This window comes from Callorhinus ursinus, unplaced genomic scaffold (genome assembly GCF_003265705.2).
Source record: "Callorhinus ursinus isolate GAN/ISIS: 27379988/994484 unplaced genomic scaffold, GSC_fseal_2.0 scaffold9, whole genome shotgun sequence".
Lineage (NCBI taxonomy): Eukaryota > Metazoa > Chordata > Mammalia > Carnivora > Otariidae > Callorhinus > Callorhinus ursinus.
The window spans coordinates 6,002,859-6,024,904 of NW_027397071.1; the positions used below are offsets into that span (position 1 = coordinate 6,002,859).

Genomic DNA, 22,046 nt, shown 5'->3' on the forward strand with positions numbered 1-22,046 from the left:
TTGCTGAATGAAACCAATAATGTATATCTCCTATAGTAATTCATATTGGGCTAACATATTTTGTGTTTCAGACACTTAAAACAAATGTAGATTAATTTATTCTGGTACTCTGAAAAAAATCTCATTTTAATAAGAGTGAAAATGATTTATATTTGCTTAGACTATGGAAGTAACCCCAAATAAGTATCCAGAAGTGAGTTTGTTTATTTATTTATTTTAAAAAGATTTTATTTATTAGAGAGAGAGAGCAAGAGAAAGCATGAGCAGGGGAGGGGAGAGGGAGAGCGAGAAGCAAACTCTCCGCTGAGGAGGGAGCCCTATGTGGGGCTTGATCCCAGGACCCTTAGCTTAACCGACTGAGCTACCCAGGCGCCTCCAGAAATGAGTTTTTTAAAAAAATTTTTATTGTTATGTTAATCAACATACATTACATCATTAGTTTTTGATGTAGTGTTCCATGATTCATTGTTTGTGCATAACACCCAGTGCTCCACGCAGAATGTGCCCTCGTTAATACCCATCACCAGGCTAACCCATCCCCCACCCGCCTCCCCTCTAGAACCCTCAGTTTGTTTTTCAGAGTCCATCGTTTCTCATGGTTCATCTCCCCGTCTGACTTACTCCCCTTCATTCTTCCCCTCCTGCTATCTTCTTTTTCTTTTTTCTTAACATATGTTGCATTATTTGTTTCAGAAGTACAGATCTGTGATTCAACAGTCTTGCACAATTCACAGCGCTCACCATAGCACATACACTCCCAAATGTCTATCACCCAGCCACCCCATCCCTCCCACCCCCCACCACTCCAGCAACCCTCGGTTTGTTTCCTGAGATTAAGAATTCCTCATATCAGTGAGGTCATATGATACATGTCTTTCTCTGATTGACTTATTTCACTCAGCATAACACCCTCCAGTTCCATCCACGTCGTTACAAATGGCAAGATCTCATTCCATTTGATGGCTGCGTAATATTCCATTGTGTATATATACCACCTCTTCTTTATCCATTCATCTGTCAATGGACATCTTGGCTCTTTCCACAGTTTGGCTATTGTGGACAGTGCTGCTGTAAACATTGGGGTGCACGTACCCCTTCTGATCCCTACATTTGTATCTTTGTGGTAAATACCCAGTAGTGCAATTGCTGGATCGTATGGTAGCTCTATTTCCAACTGTTTGAGGAACCTCCATACTGTTTTCCAGAGTGGCTGCACCAGCTTGCATTCCCACCAACAGTGTAGAAGGGTTCCCCTTTCTCCACATCCCCGCCAGCATCTGTCGTTTCCTGACTTGTTAATTTTAGCCATTCTGACTGGGGTGAGGTGGTATCTCATGGAGGTTTTGATTTGGATTTCCCTGATGCCGAGCGATGTTGAGCACTTCCTCATGTGTCTGTTGGCCATTTGGATGTCTTCTTTGGAAAAATGTCTGTTCATGTCTTCTGCCCATTTCTTGATTGGATTATTTGTTCTTTGGGTGTTGAGTTTGATAAGTTCTTTATAGATTTTGGATACTAGCCCTTTATCTGATATGTCATTTGCAAATATTTTCTCCCATTCTGTCGGTTGTCTTTTGGTTTTGTGGACTGTTTCTTTTGCTGTGCAAAAGCTCTTTATCTTGATGATATCCCAGTAGTTCATTTTTACCCTTGTTTCCCTTGCCTTTGGCGTTGTTTCTAAGAAGAAGGTGCTGCGGCTGAGGTCGAAGAGGTTGCTGCCTGTGTTCTCCTTTAGGATTTTGATGGACTCCTGTCTCACGTTTAGGTCTTTCAACCATTTGGAGTCTATCTTTATGTGTGGTGTAAGGAAATGGTCCAGTTTCATTCTTCTGCATGTGGCTGTCCAATTTTCCCAACACCATTTATTGAAGAGACTGTCTTTTTTCCATTGGACATTCTTTCCTGCTTTGTCAAAGATGAGTTGACCATAGAGTTGAGGGTCCATTTCTGGGCTCTCGATTCTGTTCCATTGATTTATGTGTCTGTTTTTGTGCCAGTACCATACTGTCTTGATGATGACAGCTTTGTAATAGAGCTGGGAGTCCTGGATTGTGATGCCGCCAGCTTTGCTTTTCTTTCTCAACATTCCTCTGGCTATTCAGGGTCTCTTCTGGTTCCATACAAATTTTAGGATTATTTGTTCCATTTCTTTGAAAAAAGTGGATGGTATTTTGATGGGGATTGCATTGAATGTGTAGATTGCTCTAGGTAGCATTGACATCTTCACAATGTTGGTTCTTCCAATCCATGAGCATGGAACGTTTTTCCATTTCTTTGTGTCTTCTTCAATTTGTTTCATGAGTATTTTATAGTTTTCTGAGTACAGATCCTTTGCCTCTTTGGTTAAATTTATTTCTAGGTATCCTATGGTTTTGGGTGCAATTGTAAATGGGATCGACTCCTTGATTTGTCTCTCTTCTGTCTTGTTGTTGGTGTGTACGAATGCCACTGATTTCTGTGCATTGATTTTATATCCTGCTACTTTACTGAATTCCTGTATGAGTTCTAGCAGTTTTGGGGTGGAGTTTTTTGGGTTTTCCACATACAGTATCATATCATCTGCAGAGAGTGAGAGTTTGACTTCCTCTTTGCCGATTTGGATGCCTTTGATTTCTTTTTGTTGTCTGATTGCTGTGGCTAGGACTTCTAATACTATGTTGAATAGCAGTGGTGAGAGTGGACATCCCTGCCGCGTTCCTGACCTTAGGGGGAAAGCTCTCAGTTTTTCCCCATTGAGAATGATATTCGCTGTAGGTTTTTCATAGATGGCTTTTATGATATTGAGGTATGTACCCTCTATCCCTATACTCTGAAGAGTTTTGATCAAGAAAGGATGCTGTACTTTGTCAAATGCTTTTTCTGCATCTATTGAGAGGATCATATGATTCTTGTTCTTTCTTTTGTTAATGTATTGTATCACGTTGATTGATGTGCGGATGTTGAACCAACCTTGCAGCCCAGGGATAAATCCCAGTTGGTCATGGTGAATAATCCTTTTAATGTACTGTTGGATCCTGTTGGCTAGTATTTTGGTGAGAATTTTTGCATCCATGTTCATCAAGGGTATTGGTCTATAATTCTCCTTTTTGATGAGGTCTTTGTCTGGTTTTGGGATCAAGGTAATGGTGGCCTCATAAAACGAGTTTGGAAGTTTTCCTTCCATTACTATTTTTTGGAACAGTTTCAGGAGAATAGGTATTAATTCTTTAAATGTTTGGCAGAATTCCCCTGGGAAGCCATCTGGCCCTGGGCTTTTGTTTGTTGGGAGGTTTTTGATGACTGCTTCAATTTCCTTAGTGGTTATAGGTCTGTTAGGTTTTCTATTTCTTCCTGGTTCAATTCTGGTAGTTGATACATCTCTAGGAATGCACCCATTTCTTCCAGGTTATCTAATTTGCTGGCATAGAGTTGCTCATAATATGTTCTTATAATTGTTTGTATTTCTTTGGTGTTGGTTGTGATCTCTCCTCTTTCATTCATGATTTTGTTGATTTGGGTCATTTCTCTTTTCTTTTTGTTAAATCTGGCCAGGGGCTTATCAGTCTTGTTAGTTCTTTCAAAGAATCAGCTCTTAGTTGCGTTGATCTGTTCTACTGTTGTTTTGGTTTCTATTTCATTGATTTCTGCTCTGATCTTTATTATTTCTCTTCTCCTGCTGGGTTTAGGCTTTATTTGCTGTTCTTTCTCCAGCTCCTTTAGGTGTAGGGTTAGGTTGTGTATTTGAGACCTTTCTTGTTTCTTGAGAAAGGCTTGTATTGCTATATACTTTCCTCTCAGGACTGCCTTTGCTGTATCCCAAAGAGTTTGAACAGTTGTGTTTTCATTTTCATTGGTTTCCATGAATTTTTTAAATTCTTCAATTTCCTGGCTGACCCATTCATTCTTTAGCAGGATGCTCTTTAGCCTCCATGTATTTGAGTTCTACCTGACTTTCCTCTTGTGATTGAGTTCTAGTTTCAAAGCATTGTGGTCTGAAAATATGCAGGGAATAATCCCAATCTTTTGGTACCGATTGAGACCTGATTTGTGACCTAGGATGTGATCAATTCTGGAGAATGTTCCATGGGCACTAGAGAAGAGTGTGTATTCCGTTGCTTTGGGATGGAATGTTCTGAATATGTCTGTGAAGTCCATTTGGTCCACTGTGCCATTTAAAGTCTTTATTTCCTTGTTGATCTTTTGCTTAGATGATCTGTCCATTTCAGTCAGGGGGGTGTTAAAGTCCCCCACTATTATTGTATTGTTGTCAATGTGTTTCTTCGTTTTTGTTAATAATTGCCTTATATAATTGGCTGCTCCCATGTTAGGGGCATAGATATTTACAATTGTTAGATCTTCTTGTTGGAAAGACCCTTTAAGTAGGATATAGTGTCCTTCTTCATCTCTTATTACAGTCTTTGTTTTAAAATCTAATTTGTCTGATATAAGGATTGCCACCCCAGCTTTCTTTTGGTGTCCATGAGCATGGTAAATGGTTTTCCACCCCCTCACTTTCAATCTGGGGGTGTCTTTGGGTCTAAAATGAGTCTCTTGCAGGCAGCATATTGATGGGTCTTGTTTTTTAATCCAATCTGATAGCCTGTGTCTTTTGATTGGGGCATTTAGCCCGTTTACATTCAGGGTAACTATTGAAAGATATGAATTTAGTGCCATTGTATTGCCTGTAAGGTGACTGTGACTGTATATTGCCTGTGTTCCTTTCTGATCTATGCTGCTTTTAGGCTCTCTCTTTGCTTAGAGGACCCCTTTTAATATTTCTTGGAGGGCTGGTTTCGCGTTTGCAAATTCCTTTAGCTTTTGTTTGTCCTGGAAGCTTTTTATCTCTCCTTCAATTTTCAATGAGAGCCTAGCTGGATATAGTATTCTTGGCTGCATATTTTTCTCGTTTAGTGGTCTGAAGATACCATGCCAGTCCTTTCTGGCCTGCCAGGTCTCTATGGATAGGTCTGTTGCCAATCTAATATTTCTACCATTGTAGGTTACATATCTCTTCTCCCGAGCTGCTTTCAGGATTTTCTCTTTGTCTCTGAGACTCGTAAGTTTTACTATTAGATGTCGGGGTGTTGACCTATTTTTACTGATTTTGAGAGGGGTTCTCTGTGCCTCCTGGATTTTGATGCCTGTTTCCTTCCTCACATTAGGGAAGTTCTCTGCTATTATTTGCTCCAATATACCTTCTGCCCCTCTCTCTCTTTCTTCTTCTTCTGGGATCCCAATTATTCTAATGTTGTTTCATCTTATCGTATCGCTTATCTCTCGAATTCTGCCCTCGTGATCCTGTAGTTGTTTCTCTTTTTCTCAGCCTCTTTATTTTCCATCATTTGGTCTTCTATATTGCTGATTCTCTCTTCTGCCTCATTTATCCTAGCAGTTAGAGCCTCCATTTTTGATTGCACCCCATTAATAGCTTTTTTGATTTCGACTTGGTTAGATTTTAGTTCTTTTATTTCTCCAGAAAGGGTTTCTCTAATAACTTCCACGCTTTTTTCAAGCCCAGCTAGTATCTTTAAAGTCATGATTCTGAACTCTAGGTCCGACATCGCACTAATGTCCGTATTGAGTAGGTCCCTGGCAGACGGTACTACCTCTTGTTCTTTTTGCTGAGGTGATTTTTTTCATCTTGTCAGTTTGTCCAGCAGAGAATAGATGAGAGAACAAAATGCTAACAGGTTAACAACGTCCCCAGCAAATATACTCTATACAAATCAGAAAAGACCTGAAACCAGGGGAAAAGAAAGGGAAAGAAAGAAAAAAGAAAGAGAAAAAAAAGAAAAAGATAAAAACAAAAACAGAACAATACAGAAAAAAAAACAGAATATGATCAAATATGATCAGGCTAGTGCATAGATCAGTGCCACACACTAGATTTTGGGTGTATTTTGGTCTTTTAGAAAAAAGTGCCTCCTAAAATTTTAAAGGAAGAAAGACATATATATGTACAAAATAAGGGTTGTTACAATGAAGGGATGGAAGATGAGTGTAAAGATGAAAATTATAAAAGATTTTATAAAAGGAATTGATAAGTTGTTTGAAAAAAGACGATTTAAAAAAAAAAGAATGTGATCAGGCAGAAGACTAGAACAAAGCCATACACTAGTGATTTAGGGTATATTTTGATCTGTTAGAAGAAACTGTATCTCAAAATTTTAAAGAGACAACAACATATATATATGCCAAAAATAAGGGTAACTACTATGAAGGGATAAAATATGACTCTAAAAATGAAAAATAAAAAATGTTTTTTTGAAAAGGGATTGATAAGATGTTGGTTGAAAAAGGGAAAAAGAAAAATTAAAAAAGTTAAAAAAATTAACTTTGAAAAACTAATGAATCATGGTAAAAAAAGCCATGAATTCTATGTGCAGTATTCCCCTAGCGCTGGAGTTCTCCCCTTCTCTTTGATTGGTAAACTTGGTCTTGGCTTGCTGGCTGTTCGCGCTGATCTTCTGGGGGAGGGGTCTGTTGCCGTGGTTCCCAGATGTCTTTGCCGGAGGTGGAATTGCCCCGCCCTTGTCGGTCCGGGCTAAGCAATCTGCTCAGGTTTGCTCTCAGGAGCTTTTGTTCCCTGCAAGCTCTCGGTTCAGCTTTGGAGGACCAGGGTGAAAATGGTGGCCTCCCAATCTCCACCCGGAGGAGCTGAGAACTCGGGGTCCCGCTCCTCAGTGCGCCCCCAGAGAAAAGCAGTCACTCCCGTCTCCCTGGTCTCCAGCCGCACTCCGTGCTCACCTGGCCTGTGACCAAGCGTTTCTGTCTTTGGCACCCGACCCCGTGTGGAGTCTCCAAACCCAGCAGATCCCTGCGTTCCCGCGCCGCTCCTCCCAGGGGAGGAGGGGGAGTCTCCCCGGATCTGCCGCTTGTTGGGTCCCTGATGGAGGAGCAGTGGCCCAACTGGGCCGCGGATCACAGTTTATGGCAACCCCGAGCTGAGAGCCCGCGCCTCGGCTCCGTTTCTGCAGCCGGCTTCCTCGCTCAGATAGCTGGGAGCTCTGCTGCACTCAGGCACCCCCGGTCTTTCTGTGACCCCGAGGGTCCTGAGACTACACTGTCCCACGAGGGTTCCACCCCCTGCTTAGCCACTGGAGCGACATCCCTCAGCAGAGCCGACTTCTAAAATTCCGATTTTGTGCTCCGCGGCTCTATCACTTGCCAGAAGCGGTCAACGGAGGCCCCCTCCCCTGCCGTCTATCCTCCCGAATATCGCCTTGGATTCACTTCTCCGCACGTCCTACCTTCCAGTAAGTGGTCGCTTCCCTGTTCAGAGAGTTGTTGCTACTCTCTTCTTAGATCGCCTGTTGAGTTCGTAGGTGTTCAGAATGGTTTGATCCCCATTCAGCTGAATTCCTGAGACCAGACGAAAACCAGGTCTCCTACTCCTCCACCATCTTGCTCCACTCCTCCAGAAATGAGCTTTAATGGACTAGTCTAGACCTTATCTTAAAGCTTATAGGGGAACGATGCTAAAGCTAAATATGGAATAACCTTAGGTACTTGAGATACTGTATGAAAATACTTTGTAAAAAACTATATATGAATGCAAGGTGATGGTATGGTAGAACCTGGCAGTAAACTACTTCTGCACACTGCTTAGACCATGTCAGTTTTTGTATATCATGATGATGAGTCTGGAAATCCTAAATTCTTAAGTACTGTATACATTGTTTTGTTCTATGATTTTTCAAAAAAGGAAATGAGCATTGTTTGTTTCCTGATTGTTACAAACTTTTAGAAAAATCCGGTAATAGAAAAAAGTAAAAAGAAGGCAAAAAATACCCATAATCCCACCTATTTAGGCATATTAACCTTTCAAGTTTCAGTCTGTATTATACTCCTAAACTTTGTACACAAATGAACTCATTCTTTACATGATGTTTACTTTAAAACTTGGGTTTTTTTTTAACCCCTTATATGTGTTATATTAAGATGCAGCTATATCATAATTTTTGAATGACTATGTTCTCACTGAATGGTTGTATCAAGATTTACTTAACCAATTCTTTTTTAGTGTAAGTTGCTTCCAATTTTTCAATGTAAACAGGACTTCGACAAACATGACAGTGGTATGCTGGAGCCAGGCTCCCAGGGCCATTATTAGCCTCCCGATGCCACATCGAACGAGGTCACATTAGTTACTTGAAATTGGCCATGTTGGGAGTATTTATACCACAGAAATAAGCAAAGCAGCTACAATCAGCTATCTTCCCCTGAAGCTGGTTTTTAGGAATGTTTAACACATCATTGATTGTGGGTAGCTGGCTGGCTGGCTGGTTGGTAGGTAGGTGGATAAATATATCTTTGTGCATATGCATGTTTATTGTCTTAGTAGAAATTTTAAAGGTGCAGAGTATATACACATTTCTAAGTTGATCCAGAAGTGTACCAATTTATACTCCCACCCAAATAGTAAGACAGTACACCCTTTTCCCCATACCCTCCATTAACTTTTTTTTTTAAACTTCGTTGATCTGATTGGACAGAGATGTCTCATTTTGATTAGTTCTTCTTTGAGGGGTTTGTATTTCTTTTGTGATTCCCTTTTCATTTTATCCATATGTTTACTAGGCTGTTTTTCATTTAAAATTTCCCTTTTTTTAGGACTATTAACTTTTTTTATTTTGCAAGTTTTCCTGCTCATTTTTTTCTTTCAGCGTCAGTTTTTTCTTTACTCACAGTTTTTGTTTTTTGTTTTTTTTTCTTCCCAGTTTATTTTTCTTTACACACAGATCTATCTTTTCCTCTGAGGTTTCTCTCCTAGTGGCTGACTTAGAAATGCCCTTCTCTCATTGAGTATTACAAAATATTCATCTACATTTTATCCTAGTACTTTTGTGATTTCAGTATTTACATGTTTTACTTACCTGGTATTGATTTCAGGACAGAGGCAGGCATTCATCGTTTTTTCCAAGTAATTAGGCAGCTGTACCAACATCATTTACTTAATTTATTTTTTCTCCACTAATCTGAGGGGCTGTCAGATTTTATTGGGGTTAAATATTCTTGAGTGAGGCGTTCAAAAGCAGTTTGAATTAGAGTGAGTAAATCAGAACTTAAACAGTAATGTCATCTTTTTGTGTTAATGAGAACTCTGTATTGCTGAAAATGGTGGAATCAATGTGAGAAGCTCTCTGGTTATCAAGGGCACTGCTAATGAAGATGATCTTTGAATTTATGTACTTTAGAGTTAAATACATGCACAGGGTTTTAAAAAATCAAATGGTACAGTAGGGTTTGTAATGAAAAATCCTAGACACCTTTCCCTCCTTTTTACCAGAGACAAAAGACCATTTCTGTTTTTTAATGCCTTTTGTTTGAAGACTGTGGCAGGAAACTTGTCAATTTCTTGGTATGACAGATAGGGACTCCTTCCTGTTCTCCAAGCAGTTAAATGACCCTTCCTTTACCCTCTTGTTCCCCCTTTCAACTTTTTGCCAGCTTTGCTTATACATTGTTGAGGTTAATTTATATTCTGCTTTAAAATTAGGTTTTATATGCTTTATCAATAGGTCTGTTCTACAATTTGAAAGTCAGTAAATGGCATTTATAATATTATGGGAAGGTAAGTTTACTGCAGACCTAACCAGTGGGTTAAAAATTTGTATCCTAAAGTTCCAATGTTATGTTAACGTTCAAAGGGATAATATACAAAAGGATGATTCTTTCCTGTATTTCACCTAGATATTGAAAATCATGCACATTTTAATGAGTTTCATGTTTGGATTGTGCTTTTTTTTTTTTTTAAAGAAAATTGTTCTATTTTCCCTGCAGTTTCTGATTTACCCCTCTTTTGAAGGGGGACATATACTTTTCTTGACCATATCCCTAATATTTTGTATTCTTTTTTGCTCCAAATACATTTCTTTCTTGTAGAATCATACTTTCTACCCTATGACTCTGACTTTGGCTTTTTAATTAGTCTTTTTTTTTTTGAGAATATTGATAGTTACCTTGGATTCTGTGCTTTTATCATATCCTCAGTAATCCAGAACTTTAATCATACTCTCTACTAATACATCATTTTTTTTTATCTGGAAATCTTTTGGAGCTCTGTGTTCTCTTCAGTGTGAAAAGCTTTACTTCAGTTACCAACCTAGGACTTCCCACTTAATGCATTTTTACATTAACCTACAGTTGTCTTCTTCCTAGGCTTATTTCCTTCTCTTGCTTTAGCACATTCTCAGGTAATATTCTAACAAAAGGAGGGTATGCTGAGTCATTATATGTCTGAAAAATTTTTTCTCATTAAATAGGATTGATAGTTTAGCTGGATTCCAGAGGATATATTTTCCCTAAATACTTTTAGCATTGCTCCAGTGTCTTCTGGTATGTAATATTGTTTATGAGAAGTCTTAATGCCAGTTTAATTTTGGGGTTTTTTTGTAGGTAATCTTTTTTCTTTTCCTCTCTGAAAGCTTAATTTCACAATAATGTATTTGGGTCTTTCATTTTTTTTTTTTAAATTTATTTATTTGACAGAGAGAGACACAGCGAGAGAGGGAACACAAGCAGGGGGAGCAGGAGAGAGAGAAGCAGGCTTCCCGCTGAGCAGGGAGCCCGATGTGGGGCTCGATCCCAGGACCCTGGGATCATGACCTGAGCTGAAGGCAGACGCTTAATGACAGCCACCCAGGCGCCCCTGGGTCTTTCATTCTTATTCTTATATTTAATCCTTTTTGTTGTTTGGTAGGTCCCTTAAATTTTAAAGATTTGTGTCTCCTTTTCTGGGAATTTTTCTTGCTAAATTGCTTTGGTAATCTCTTCATTTTCACTGTTATTTCTTTCTGAAACCACTGTTGGTTGAGTAATAGATCTCTTTTGATTATTCTCATATTTCCTATTATCTTTTTGCTTTTGATTTTGGGACATTCACTTGATTTTTGTCTTTTAACCTTTCTTTTGAATTCTTACATTTCAGCATTGTTTATTTTGGTCTTTGTCAGGCTGCTACAGGCTGTCTTCACATAGTTGGTGATTTGTGGTTGACACATTCATGTTTAGAAATAAAGCATTGGGCTTATTGAGCGTTCTATGTATATTTTATATTTTAGTGAGGCTTGTCACTAGGTAGGCTTCACTATAGAGTTAATAGGTATAGAACTGGACATTAAAGGATATGTCCACATGCTGGAGGATTACATTAGTTCTATTGATATGGTAAGTTCAGTGTCTTTAGAGAAGAACACACAAGGTTTTTTGTTTTGTTTTGTTTTGTTTTTTTTGCTGAAAGTTTATCAGGATGCTTTTGGCCACAAGCAACAAAAATCTTGATTCAAACTGGTTCATAAAATGTTATCCCATGTATCAAGAAGTCCAGCAGCTTGGCCCTAGGCACTATATATATATATATATGGTCAGTGACTCAGTACATTCATCAAAGAATCAGGTTTTTTTCCTTTTGTCCACTCTGTCATTCTCTTTGCCTGTGCTTTGTACTCATGATGGCTTTCTTTATGGTTCCTGGATGATGATTACGGTTCTAGGCATCACATGGATCTGGTTATATGCAATAGAAGAAAAAACTGTCTTTTCTGGTACTTCTCTCTCAGGGCTAGGAAACTTCCCAAGTCTCCTTAGCAGATTTCCTCTCTTAACTGCTGGCCAGAATCAGTTCATTCCCATTTTTAAATCCGTCACTGGCAAGGGGAATGCACTTACCACAATTTGTCAGGATTCATTAGGACTACTTCTGAAGCTTGTAAATGAGGTCCTTTACACGGTAGGAGCAGATACCTAATGAGAATCAGAGTTTTGTCAGGGAAATAAATAGAGATGGATGCTGGGGGGGGGTCAATCATAGTCTTTTCCATGGGGTTAGGTGCCTGACTTCATTTTATCCACAGGGGTGGCAGGTGACTGGCTTATTTGCAGAATTTCACTTTAATTCCCTCTTTCTCAGCCTTACCTGATTTCTATCTATTATCATCATTATACTTGGCCTTTTTTCTCTTTTTCTTTCTCTCTTCTCCTCTCTCCTCTCCTCTTTTCTTTTTCTTTTGTTCTCCCCCTTTGCCTCTTACGCTTCTCTAAGGTCTTTTGGGCAGGCCAGCTGCCTTTTTATTTTTTATTTTTTTCTTTAAATTTTTTATTGTTATGTTAATCACCAGACATTACATCATTAGTTTTTGATGTCGTGTTCCATGATTCATTGTTTGTGCATAACACCCAGTGCTCCATGCAGAATGTGCCCTCTTTAATACCCATCACCAGGCTAACCCATCCCCCACCCCCCTACCCTCTAGAACCCTCAGTTTGTTTCTCAGAGTCCATCGTCTCTCATGGTTCGTCTCCCCCTCCGATTTACTCCCCTTCATTCTTCCCCTCCTGCTATCTTCTTTTTTTTTTCCTTAACATATATTGCATTATTTGTTTCAGAAGTACAGATCTGTGATTCAACAGTCTTGCACAATTCACAGCGCTCACCATAGCACATACCCTCCCCAGTGTCTTTCACCCAGCCACCCTATCCCTCCCACCCCCCACCACTCCAGCAACCCTGTTTGTTTCCTGAGATTAAGAATTCCTCATATCAGTGAGGTCATATGATACATGTCTTTCTCTGATTGACTTATTTCACTCAGCATAATACCCTGCAAATGGCAAGATCTCATTCCATTTGATGGCTGCATAATATTCCATTGTGTTTATATACGACATCTTCTTTATCCATTCATCTGTCGATGGACATCTTGGCTCTTTCCACAGTTTGGCTATTGTGGACATTAGGCCAGCTGCCTTTTTAGTTACCATTCCCTTCATGTGTATTCTAGGCCTGTGGCTTTTTCTGCTCAGTTTATTAGTCTAAGACATTTGTGATCATTTTCCACCTTCCAGAAATTTGTTGATATTGTTAATTAATTCATTTCCTTTGTTGGTTCTTATTCATTCCTTTACTATCTTTAGATTATTAGATTTAGAAATTTTTGAGTACATAAAAAAGCAGAAGAAAATTAATTCTCATGTATTCAGTATCAACAGTTATCACTTCATAACCAGTCTGTTTCATCTGTACTCCCATCCATTCGTGCATCTCCCCTCCCTCACTCCTACCATATTAGTTTGAAGCCTTTTACTTTCATTTTAATGTAGAAGGAGATCAAGTACATGCTCAGGTTTGCCATCTTGAATCAGGTCTAGTAGAATGTTTTGAGAGTTAAGATGACTCAGAGTAAAGAAACATATAGCCTTGAACTTTGAATTGTGTTTTCTGAATTTAGTTTTAGAAAAGTAAATTTTGTATATTCCAACACTACACTTGAGCCAGATCAAAGATATAGCTTCTATATTATGACATCCTGAGGGAAGAAGGTAATCATATTAAGCATTACAATATATAATATGTTAAATGCTAATGATCAAAATCATTGAATCCTTATTAGTCCTGGTCTTATTTAAAATTTGATATTTTAGCAGCCTTTTTCACCTTATTGCTGTTAATACTTTCCCCCCCTTTACTTCACAACCAAATCAACTCCAGATCAATGAATGAAATTAAAAATCTCCAGTACCTACCTCGGACCAGTGAACCCCGTGAAGTCCTCTTTGAAGATAGGACAAGAGCTCATGCCGACCATGTAGGTCAGGGGTTTGACTGGCAGAGTACGGCTGCTGTTGGGGTTTTGAAAGCTGTGCAGTTTGGTGAATGGTAAGTTAAGGGAACTCAACTGCAAGGTTGGTTAATGTTGTTTGAGAAAATGTGGACTCAATTTAAAAGGTTGGGGACTAACTTTTTTAGAAATCGTGGTAAAATACTCGTAACATAAAACTAAACTGAAAAATCTTAATCATTTTAAGTGTACATTTCAGTGGTGTTAAGTATATTTACATTGTTGTGAAGCAGATTTAGAAAACTTTATCTTGCAGAACTGTAACTCTATACCCACTTAACAATAACTCCCTTTCTCCTCTCTCCCCAGCGCCTGGTAACCTTCATTGTACTTTCTGTTTCTGTGATTTTGACTACTTTAAATACTTCATATAAGTGGAATCATACAGTAGTTTTTTGTGACTGGCTTATTTTTGTTAGCATAATATCCTCAGGGTTCATCCCTATTGTACCATGTGTTATAATTTCCTTCCTTTTTAAGGCTGAATAGTATTCCATTATATGTATATGGTATATTAGCATTCATTCATCAGTGGACACTTGGGTTGCTTCCACCTTTTGGCTGCTGTGAACAAGTATCTCTTCATGTCTCTGCTTTCAGTTTTTTGGGTATATACCCAGAAGTGGAATTGCTAGATCATTTGATAATTTTATTTTTAATTTTTGGAGGAACTGCTAATACTATTTTCCATAGTGGCTGCACCCCCCCCTTTTTTAAAAGATTTTATTTATTTATTAGACAGAGACAAGAGAGGGAACACAAGCACGGGGAGTGGGAGAGGGAGAAGCAGACTTCCTGCTGAGCAGGGAGCCCAGTGTGGGGCTCCATCCCAGGACCCTTCTGAGCTGAAGGCAGACACTTAACAACTGAGCCACCCAGGCGCCCTGTTGCTTCACCCTTTTACATTCAGTTGGAACCCAAAGCTCAGAGCATAGAATTTAGCTTATTTAAAAACTGTTTTGCTTTTCATATTTATAACTTCAGAGCCTTCAATATTACTATAGAGTTTGATCTGACCTTATTTAGAAGTATAGTTCAATCACAGCTCGACAGTAAGTATTTCAAGTACGTCATTCAGCTTTTTTTTCCCCCTCACTACTTTGGAAACTGAAGGCGTGGTATTTGTGTGGCTGATACGTTTTCTCTCCCACTTTGTTCCATCCTGATGATGACATTAAAGGGTGGCCTGGAAATGGTGGGGCAGAGTGGTGAGAGGATGCAGATGCAACTGATTTAGAATGAAACTGTTTTTAGTCATTGTTATTTTGATTTTGTAACAACTAATTTTCATTTTTTTAAAACAGCTTTGTTGGTGTTTTATTTTTAAAGTCTAAATTAAAAAACGTAAATGTACACTCTTGTTTGTAGGAGCTGTGGGTCTATTTCTAGGCTAGTAATAGCATTTTTAGGAATAGAAATGAAATTTGTCATCATTTTCCATTATGAGATGCATGTTCCTAAAATTTGATTTTGTTAATCTTAGGAGTGACCAACCTCGCATAACCAAAGATGTGATTTGTTTTCATGCTGAGGATTTTACTGATGTTGTACAGAGACTTCAGTTAGACCTTCATGAACCTCCGGTTTCCCAGGTAAACTCTTGCTTTTTTATTACCTTTTGAGTGAGATAATAGAAATAAGTGCCTGTTACCCATTTTATTTTGCATTGATCTTATAGTTGGATACATGGGATGGTAAATTTAATTTTATTACTATTAAAAGCTGTGTGTGGAGGGTGTCAGAAAGTTATTAAAACAGAGCTTCCCAAGCAGAATGCTTGAAATCCCTTTAATATTTGGGACGCCAGGTGGGCCCAGATGGTCAGAAGGTCTAGGCTGCTCAGTTCCGGCTGGAAGGAGTCTCCCCTGATAACCCCATTGCACTGTGTGTCCTCACATGCAAAAGGTTGAAAGACACAGGAGCAGATAAATGTTGCCCTTCTGTGTGGCAAAGAATACATTATTGTATTTTAGCTGCATTTTGAAACAGTTGTTTAAATAATTCCTTAGGCCATCCTGACTTTAACCTGTACTTTGTTACTAGAGAGGTAGTAAAGTATGAGGACAAGTGTTTCCCAGGCATTACAGGAAATTTTAGAAAGTTGTCTATTATTTAGTATTGCTTGGCTTTAATTTGGCCCTACTCCTGTTTTCCTGTGTTAATTCTGATGTTTTATATGAGTAAATTTCTACATATTTTAAAGTGTCATGCAACTTTCTTTTCTCTGCAGTGTGTACAGTGGGTGGATGAAGCTAAACTAAACCAAATGAGGCGGGAAGGCATTCGTTACGCTAGAATTCAGCTGTGTGACAATGATATTTACTTCATCCCTAGAAATGTCATTCATCAGTTCAAAACAGTGTCAGCAGTGTGCAGCTTAGCTTGGCATATAAGGCTTAAACAGTACCACCCTGTTGTGGAAGCCACTCAAAACACAGAAAGCAGTTCTACCATGGACTGTGATTTAACTGGAAAGCAAGAATTAGAAGTTGACTCCCAGTGTGTGAGGGTAAAAACTGAATCTGAGGAAACATGCAGAGAGATGCAGCTTTTGACAACTGCTTCATCATCCTTCCCTTCATCGGAACTTAAACTACAGCAAGATCAGATGACTCAGCCTGTTCCAGTTTTAAAGGTGGAAAGTAGACTGGACTCTGACCAGCAACACAATCTACAGGAACATTCGAGCACTCCTGTGTGATATGTACATATTCAAACACATTTTTTAACTTTTTTAAATTTTGATGTGAAGTTATAGTTTTATAACTGGCTTAAGTTAAGTTTTATTGGAGAAATCTTGCCTATAATTCTATAAAGAGAAATGACATTCCACAAATGTCAAGCATATCTTTTTTACACAGATTATGCAAAGTTAAGAGTTGTATCTTATCCCGTTAGTACAGTATGTAATAGTGGGTCTGCTGCTACTTTCTGTTTTAAGGTGTGAGGTAACAATTCAATCTCTTCTTCAAATCAAACAGAATTCTCTGGAATAACAGATTCTTATTTGGTAAATTATTCACTTCCCGTAATTTTATCTTGCCTTGTCTCTTGCCATATTTGCTGTTTTATGATAGAAGATCAGATTTATGCTTTGGTACTTGTGTCTTTATGGCACGGATTCAGTTACCACAGTAAAAATGGCAAAAGTTGCAGGAAGGAGTTCTTTCATCTTGTTCATGGGCAAGTAAGTTCCAACCGCAAAGAACAGGTAGTTTCTAAGGAAAATTCAGTGGCTCTCTGGTTTCTTAACAAAAGAGAAAGCACAGCACTTTCTGATCCAAACTGTCTTTTTTGTATCTGTTATTTAAAGCCCAGTGGATATTTCAATTAAAAATATCTAAAGATGAATAGTCCTTGGTCATTCATTATCCATGGTTCATTAATCTCTTCTAGAATACATGGTAACTGTAGAAGATAATTGGGTAAAAGAGATAATGTTGACATGATACTCTATCATTCTGCTACCTAGCATCCTCACATTTTGTGTGGATACTTTTGCTTCCTAAATTGATCACAAGTATCAGATTTAGAGAATGATACCAATCTTTCTGATGAGGCTGCCATATTTTGTGCATGAAACTTAGGAAAAACCATTTTTGTCACTTGGCATCAACTTCTTCATGATAAAGATCTGTTGAGACACTTCAATTCACAGTTTTAACTGGTGAATACTTGGGTTTGTTTACTATTATTCTGTGTTGCTATGGTCTATTAAAAAATATGGCACTAGACTTCATCCTAGAGTTTCAGGTAACCTACTGCTTAGTGCCTGAGTATTTAAATTTTTCTTTTTTTTTCCAAACAGGCACAGTTCATATAGCTGGTGTAGTCTTAACTTTCTATTGTTTTAGAATGTTAACATGATACACATTTCACTTTCTCTTAGTTAATAATACAATAGGCCTTTTGTTCATTAAAGGAAGAGTATTCCCCACACCTAAGACCAGATTCTTGTATCTACCTGGTTATTGTGCAATTCGGAGATTTTTTTTTCCTGGAGGGTGAGATTTGGAATATTTACATTTAACATAGGCAAAAAAAAAGATGCTGCTTTATTATGTCTGTCACCATGAAAACTTAGCTGCATCTTTTGAAATATCAAATATGAATTTTCTCTAAAATATTCTGAAATAGGCTAAATCTTATATAAATATTACTTTGTGCAATATTGTTGTGTAGTTAAATGCATATTAGCAAAGTATAGAGGTCACTGTGTAAACCGATAGAAAAGTAACCATCAGCAAATACTGCAGTGATTAGTTAGAATCTGTATTATTCCTTATATATATGTATATGTATGTATTCTCTGTTACAAAGGATGAAGACAAATAGAGAAACATTTCAATGTAAACCATTTATGAATTGGAAGTGATGTTGGTTTTAGTTATCTTTGTAAATAAGGTAATTAGAATGGTATGAAAAGTAATGTGATTATTGCAGGGGTGTTTTAAAAATCTTGGGTATAAATTCTAGGGTAAATTCTAGTTTATCAAGACTAGTTTTTAAAGGGACCTGCCTTTGAGGGTGTTTTTTGTTATTTTGGAGGGGGGGGAGGTTAATCACAAAAGTATGTGGATTGGGTTTTCTTGTTTTTGTTTTTCTGTCCAGAAGAATTTCATAGAGCTTTACTAGGCTGTACAAAGTAGAATTCTTCTCAGGCAACATTTGCTTTTTAAAATAATCATGAAGAACAAGGTTGTTAAAGCAAAAACTTTTTTTATTTTTATTTTCTTGTCTTCCAAGATCCGATTTCCCCATCTCCCACTTGCCATCCAGCAGATGCCATCTGTCATCTAAGCTGGTCATTACTAATAAACAAGGAGACTGTCTCCTGACAGCCAGCACTGTGTATAATCACTCAGGAACCAGCGGATCTGCAAAGACCTACAATCAAAAGCAAATCCCCATTTTCCTTTTATAAAATATTTCTACCCTCACCTCCAATATAAACACATTAAAAGAGTATACAAATGTTTAAAATCATGTACTAATAAATTAATTGTATGTTAGAATTGCAATAGAATGGAGAGAGAAACATTTAGCTAGTAATGTATCTGGAAACTGAATGTCCTATGTGAGTATTAGATTTAATAGCATGCTTTAAAGACTGATGAATATAAAAGCTGAAGTTTTGAGTTTCCTTACTGCTTTCAAAGTTGTATCCTAGTTTAGTGATACAGATGATTGCAACTTTTCTAAATCTTGAAATTATTTGGTTTGGTGGAGTGAGGCATGGAGCAATCCGGCGTCTTCTGATTTGTAAAGTAGTGATGGCAGTGAAGTTGTATCTGAAATTTAAGCTGATCTTCCTTTTTGGTATATTATCTGTTGTGCCAACTCTTTGAGATTACTTGCAGAATGTGGCTGTAAGTTGGAGTATTTTGTGGAGCAGAGGGATATTTTAAAAATGTGCTTATGGAAAGGACCCAATAAATGAATATTCCTAACTTAGTAACTAGAATGATTTTATGGTATTCATAAATAAGGATAAAAGTTTTCCCCCTGCCCCAGAAGTCATTCTGTAATTACCAAGATATGCTAGGAGTAGGATTATGATTCAGAGGTATCCCAAATTCATAAAGCAATAATAATAAAAACCTACATATTAGTTTTCCCCTCCAAAGTTTTAACTCTTTAAAAATGAATTCCTAAGCTTAATTGTACTTTTAATTTGCTTATTCAGTACTTAGAATTTGTTTCCCTGGTACTTTATTATTTTTAATTAAAAACTTGAAAGGTGCCCTTTCCCCTTGGAGACAGTTGGAATATCAGTTGACAGGTATTACAAGCTCTTGTAGGGGGAAAATGGAGCTTGTTTAATAAAATCCTTTACCAAACCTTAGGAAAAGAGGTCTTGCAACATCTTGCATCAGTCTTAATAGGCATAAAGTTCACACTTAATGCCTGGAGAAACTTCTGCTTATTGCCTTTCCCTCTATAAGTAGTGTCTAGAATGAAAACTAATTTAGAAATGAGACTCCAAGATTCAAGAAAACCCTTAGTGACTATATTCTTGATCATTAATATTAGCCCATTATATTTTCATCTGTATTTGCCATTAAAGCTTATTTGCATTTATACCTTTAGGATAATTGAGTTTGTGTCTTTCTAATCGATTTTGTCATTGCTACAGGTCTAAAAAAGCCTTTCACTAGTACATGGCAGAAATTCATATTTCTGCTAAGTTTTTTTTTTAAACAAGTTGTAGCTGTATTTATTGGTCATGCAGTAAGTAGAGGAAATGTACAAGACAAATGTTTTTCTTTAGCACATAAGGGACCTATCCTCATCCTGAAAGTTTGTTGCTTTAAAAGCAAGTATCTCCATAAATATTATGGCCTTCCATTTCCTTCATAAATTTTTTATGATCCACTTGTGCATGTAGTTGAGACCACTGTCTCTTAATATAGCACTTTTCAATTCTCTAAAGAAATACTTATGTACTACTTCTATCACATGTTGTAAATTTTCATGTAATAGTGTTTTCTGTGACTAAACTCCATTTTGATTGGCAGCTAAGACTTTTTTTTTTCCTGTGGCTTTAATTTATCTAAGAGGTCTTTGCATATAGATGAAATGTATAATTTGCCTGGCGGACTATTTGCGTTGTGTGGCCTTAGTTTGTTTATTGACATTAACGAGTGTTTTAAAAAGGTTTTTAATGAATAGTCTTAAATCTAAATTTGTGTGAATAATAATCCTTTTAACACAGTGCTTTTTGTAGCTGTCTAAGTGTGTTAAATTGTTAAGCTATTTCTTTGTAAAATAGGACAATGGAATGCATAGAGGTTTTTTTTTTCCCTGTAAAGTATTTTTTTAATAAACAAAAGTCTGATTTGTCCTTTACTTATGTTTCATGAGAAAATGAATAGTACATGTGAATTCTAGGTACCTGGAACCTGTTTTTAAAGTATTAATCCCCCACTTTCTTTGTCCCCTGTCATTTTCTAATCTTCTAGAAAATCTTGTGACTTTTCTTTCCTAAAGAAAAGGTCAGAGAAAGAAAGAAAAGGTCAGAGATAATGGGAAAATTCCATCATACGGAGATGCAACTAGTTTTTGGGAAGAAGAAAAGCTACACTTGGCATTTGTGGCACTTGTGCCCTCTGATGCTTGTATCTGCTTGAGAGGACAATCTTAAGTTTTTAATCTGGTGATGTCCATAGTTTTCAAAATACATGCAAGCAAGCAGTGTTAATGAAGATGGTGAATAGACATTTTGGATGTCATTAATGTATTAAGTGACACAATGCAGTGGGGTTTTTTTCCTCAGTTTTTGTGTCAACTTTTCTTTGAGATACTTGCTAAGCCCTGATAGACCTTGGTTCTGATTAGGAAAAGAAAAGGACGGGAACTAATGTGTTCTGAGTAACCGCTGCAGGCCAGGCACTTTCTAGGAGGGTATCTCATTTAATCTTCACAGACCTTAGTATTTAGTAGGAAGATAATAAATACAGGTGAGAAAGCAGGCTTGTTAGGTTGAATAAATTGCCTGAGATCACACAGTTCATTAATTGGGGCAGGGATTTGAATGCAGTTCTTGGTTGAAAGCCCATGCAGTGTTGTGGCAGCCTTAGAAAGGACTGAAAACTTGGTAAAAAGGGGCACCTGGAAGATGATTTGCTACTTCCTACTATTCCATAATGCAACTTACCTGATTTCACTTCTAACATGAATTCCCCCCAAAGTCTCTGTGCGCTAAGCAATGAAGTAAAATGCTTGTAATTTATGTCTTAAAGCAAATATTTAGATACACAATGACTTTTTCATTTGTCATTTATCCATTTGGGTTTTTTTCAGGTTGGCCCTTTGTCCTGAAACCCAACAGAATTAAGGGGAAAAGCTGTCAGGAAGCAAAATCAGAAGTGTGCAATATAAAAATCAGGCCTGGGTGAAATAATTTTTAGTTCTGTGGGAGTTACTTTTACTTCTTAGTGGCTTTTTCCTTGTCAGTAAGATGGGACTTCACCTTACCCCGATTTAATAGATAAGAAATGCTCTTAAAACTTAGAATCGCATTTCTTAGGCTTTCTGAAGTGGTAGCTGGTGTGACGATTATCTGTCATAGCTTTATCTGAGTCAAATGCTATATGCAAGCAAGGACACCGATTCGAGTGGAGTGGGAATGGCCGTTAGGGCTCAGTGTTACATTAGTGGCCAAAAAACGTGCAGTATAGAGGAGGAAAGCAGCTTAAAACCTTACTAAGGTATTCTTAAATACTCGCTTTAGGGCGCAACCATTCTATTCTCCTGACCTCTGTCAGGCTGCTTGAATTCTTAACCTCGAAACAGTTCTTCCCGCCTCCACCTTCTCCTATCCTGATTTGCGAAAAGTGCCCTGGAACTGCCCCAAGCCGTCCCTCCTCTTGCCTTGGCGTCGAGCACTCAGAAGCTTAAATCTCAGAGCTGTTGGGGGGCGGGAGAGGAAGCCAATCATTAAGCCGC

The 22,046-nt window shown here is 37.8% G+C and overlaps 1 protein-coding gene across 1 annotated transcript in view; it reads left to right on the forward strand.

The window, feature by feature from the left end:
- The window catches only part of RSBN1 (round spermatid basic protein 1), a 53,049-nt gene extending 32,602 nt beyond the window's left edge, over positions 1–20,447 (forward strand). Inside the window, 3 exon segments of the mRNA XM_025872460.2 lie at positions 13,469–13,636; positions 15,082–15,190; positions 15,829–20,447. Of these exon segments, the coding sequence (XP_025728245.1) occupies positions 13,469–13,636; positions 15,082–15,190; positions 15,829–16,299 (748 nt within the window). The 3' untranslated portion in view covers positions 16,300–20,447.
- The last annotated feature ends 1,599 nt before the right edge of the window (positions 20,448–22,046 follow it).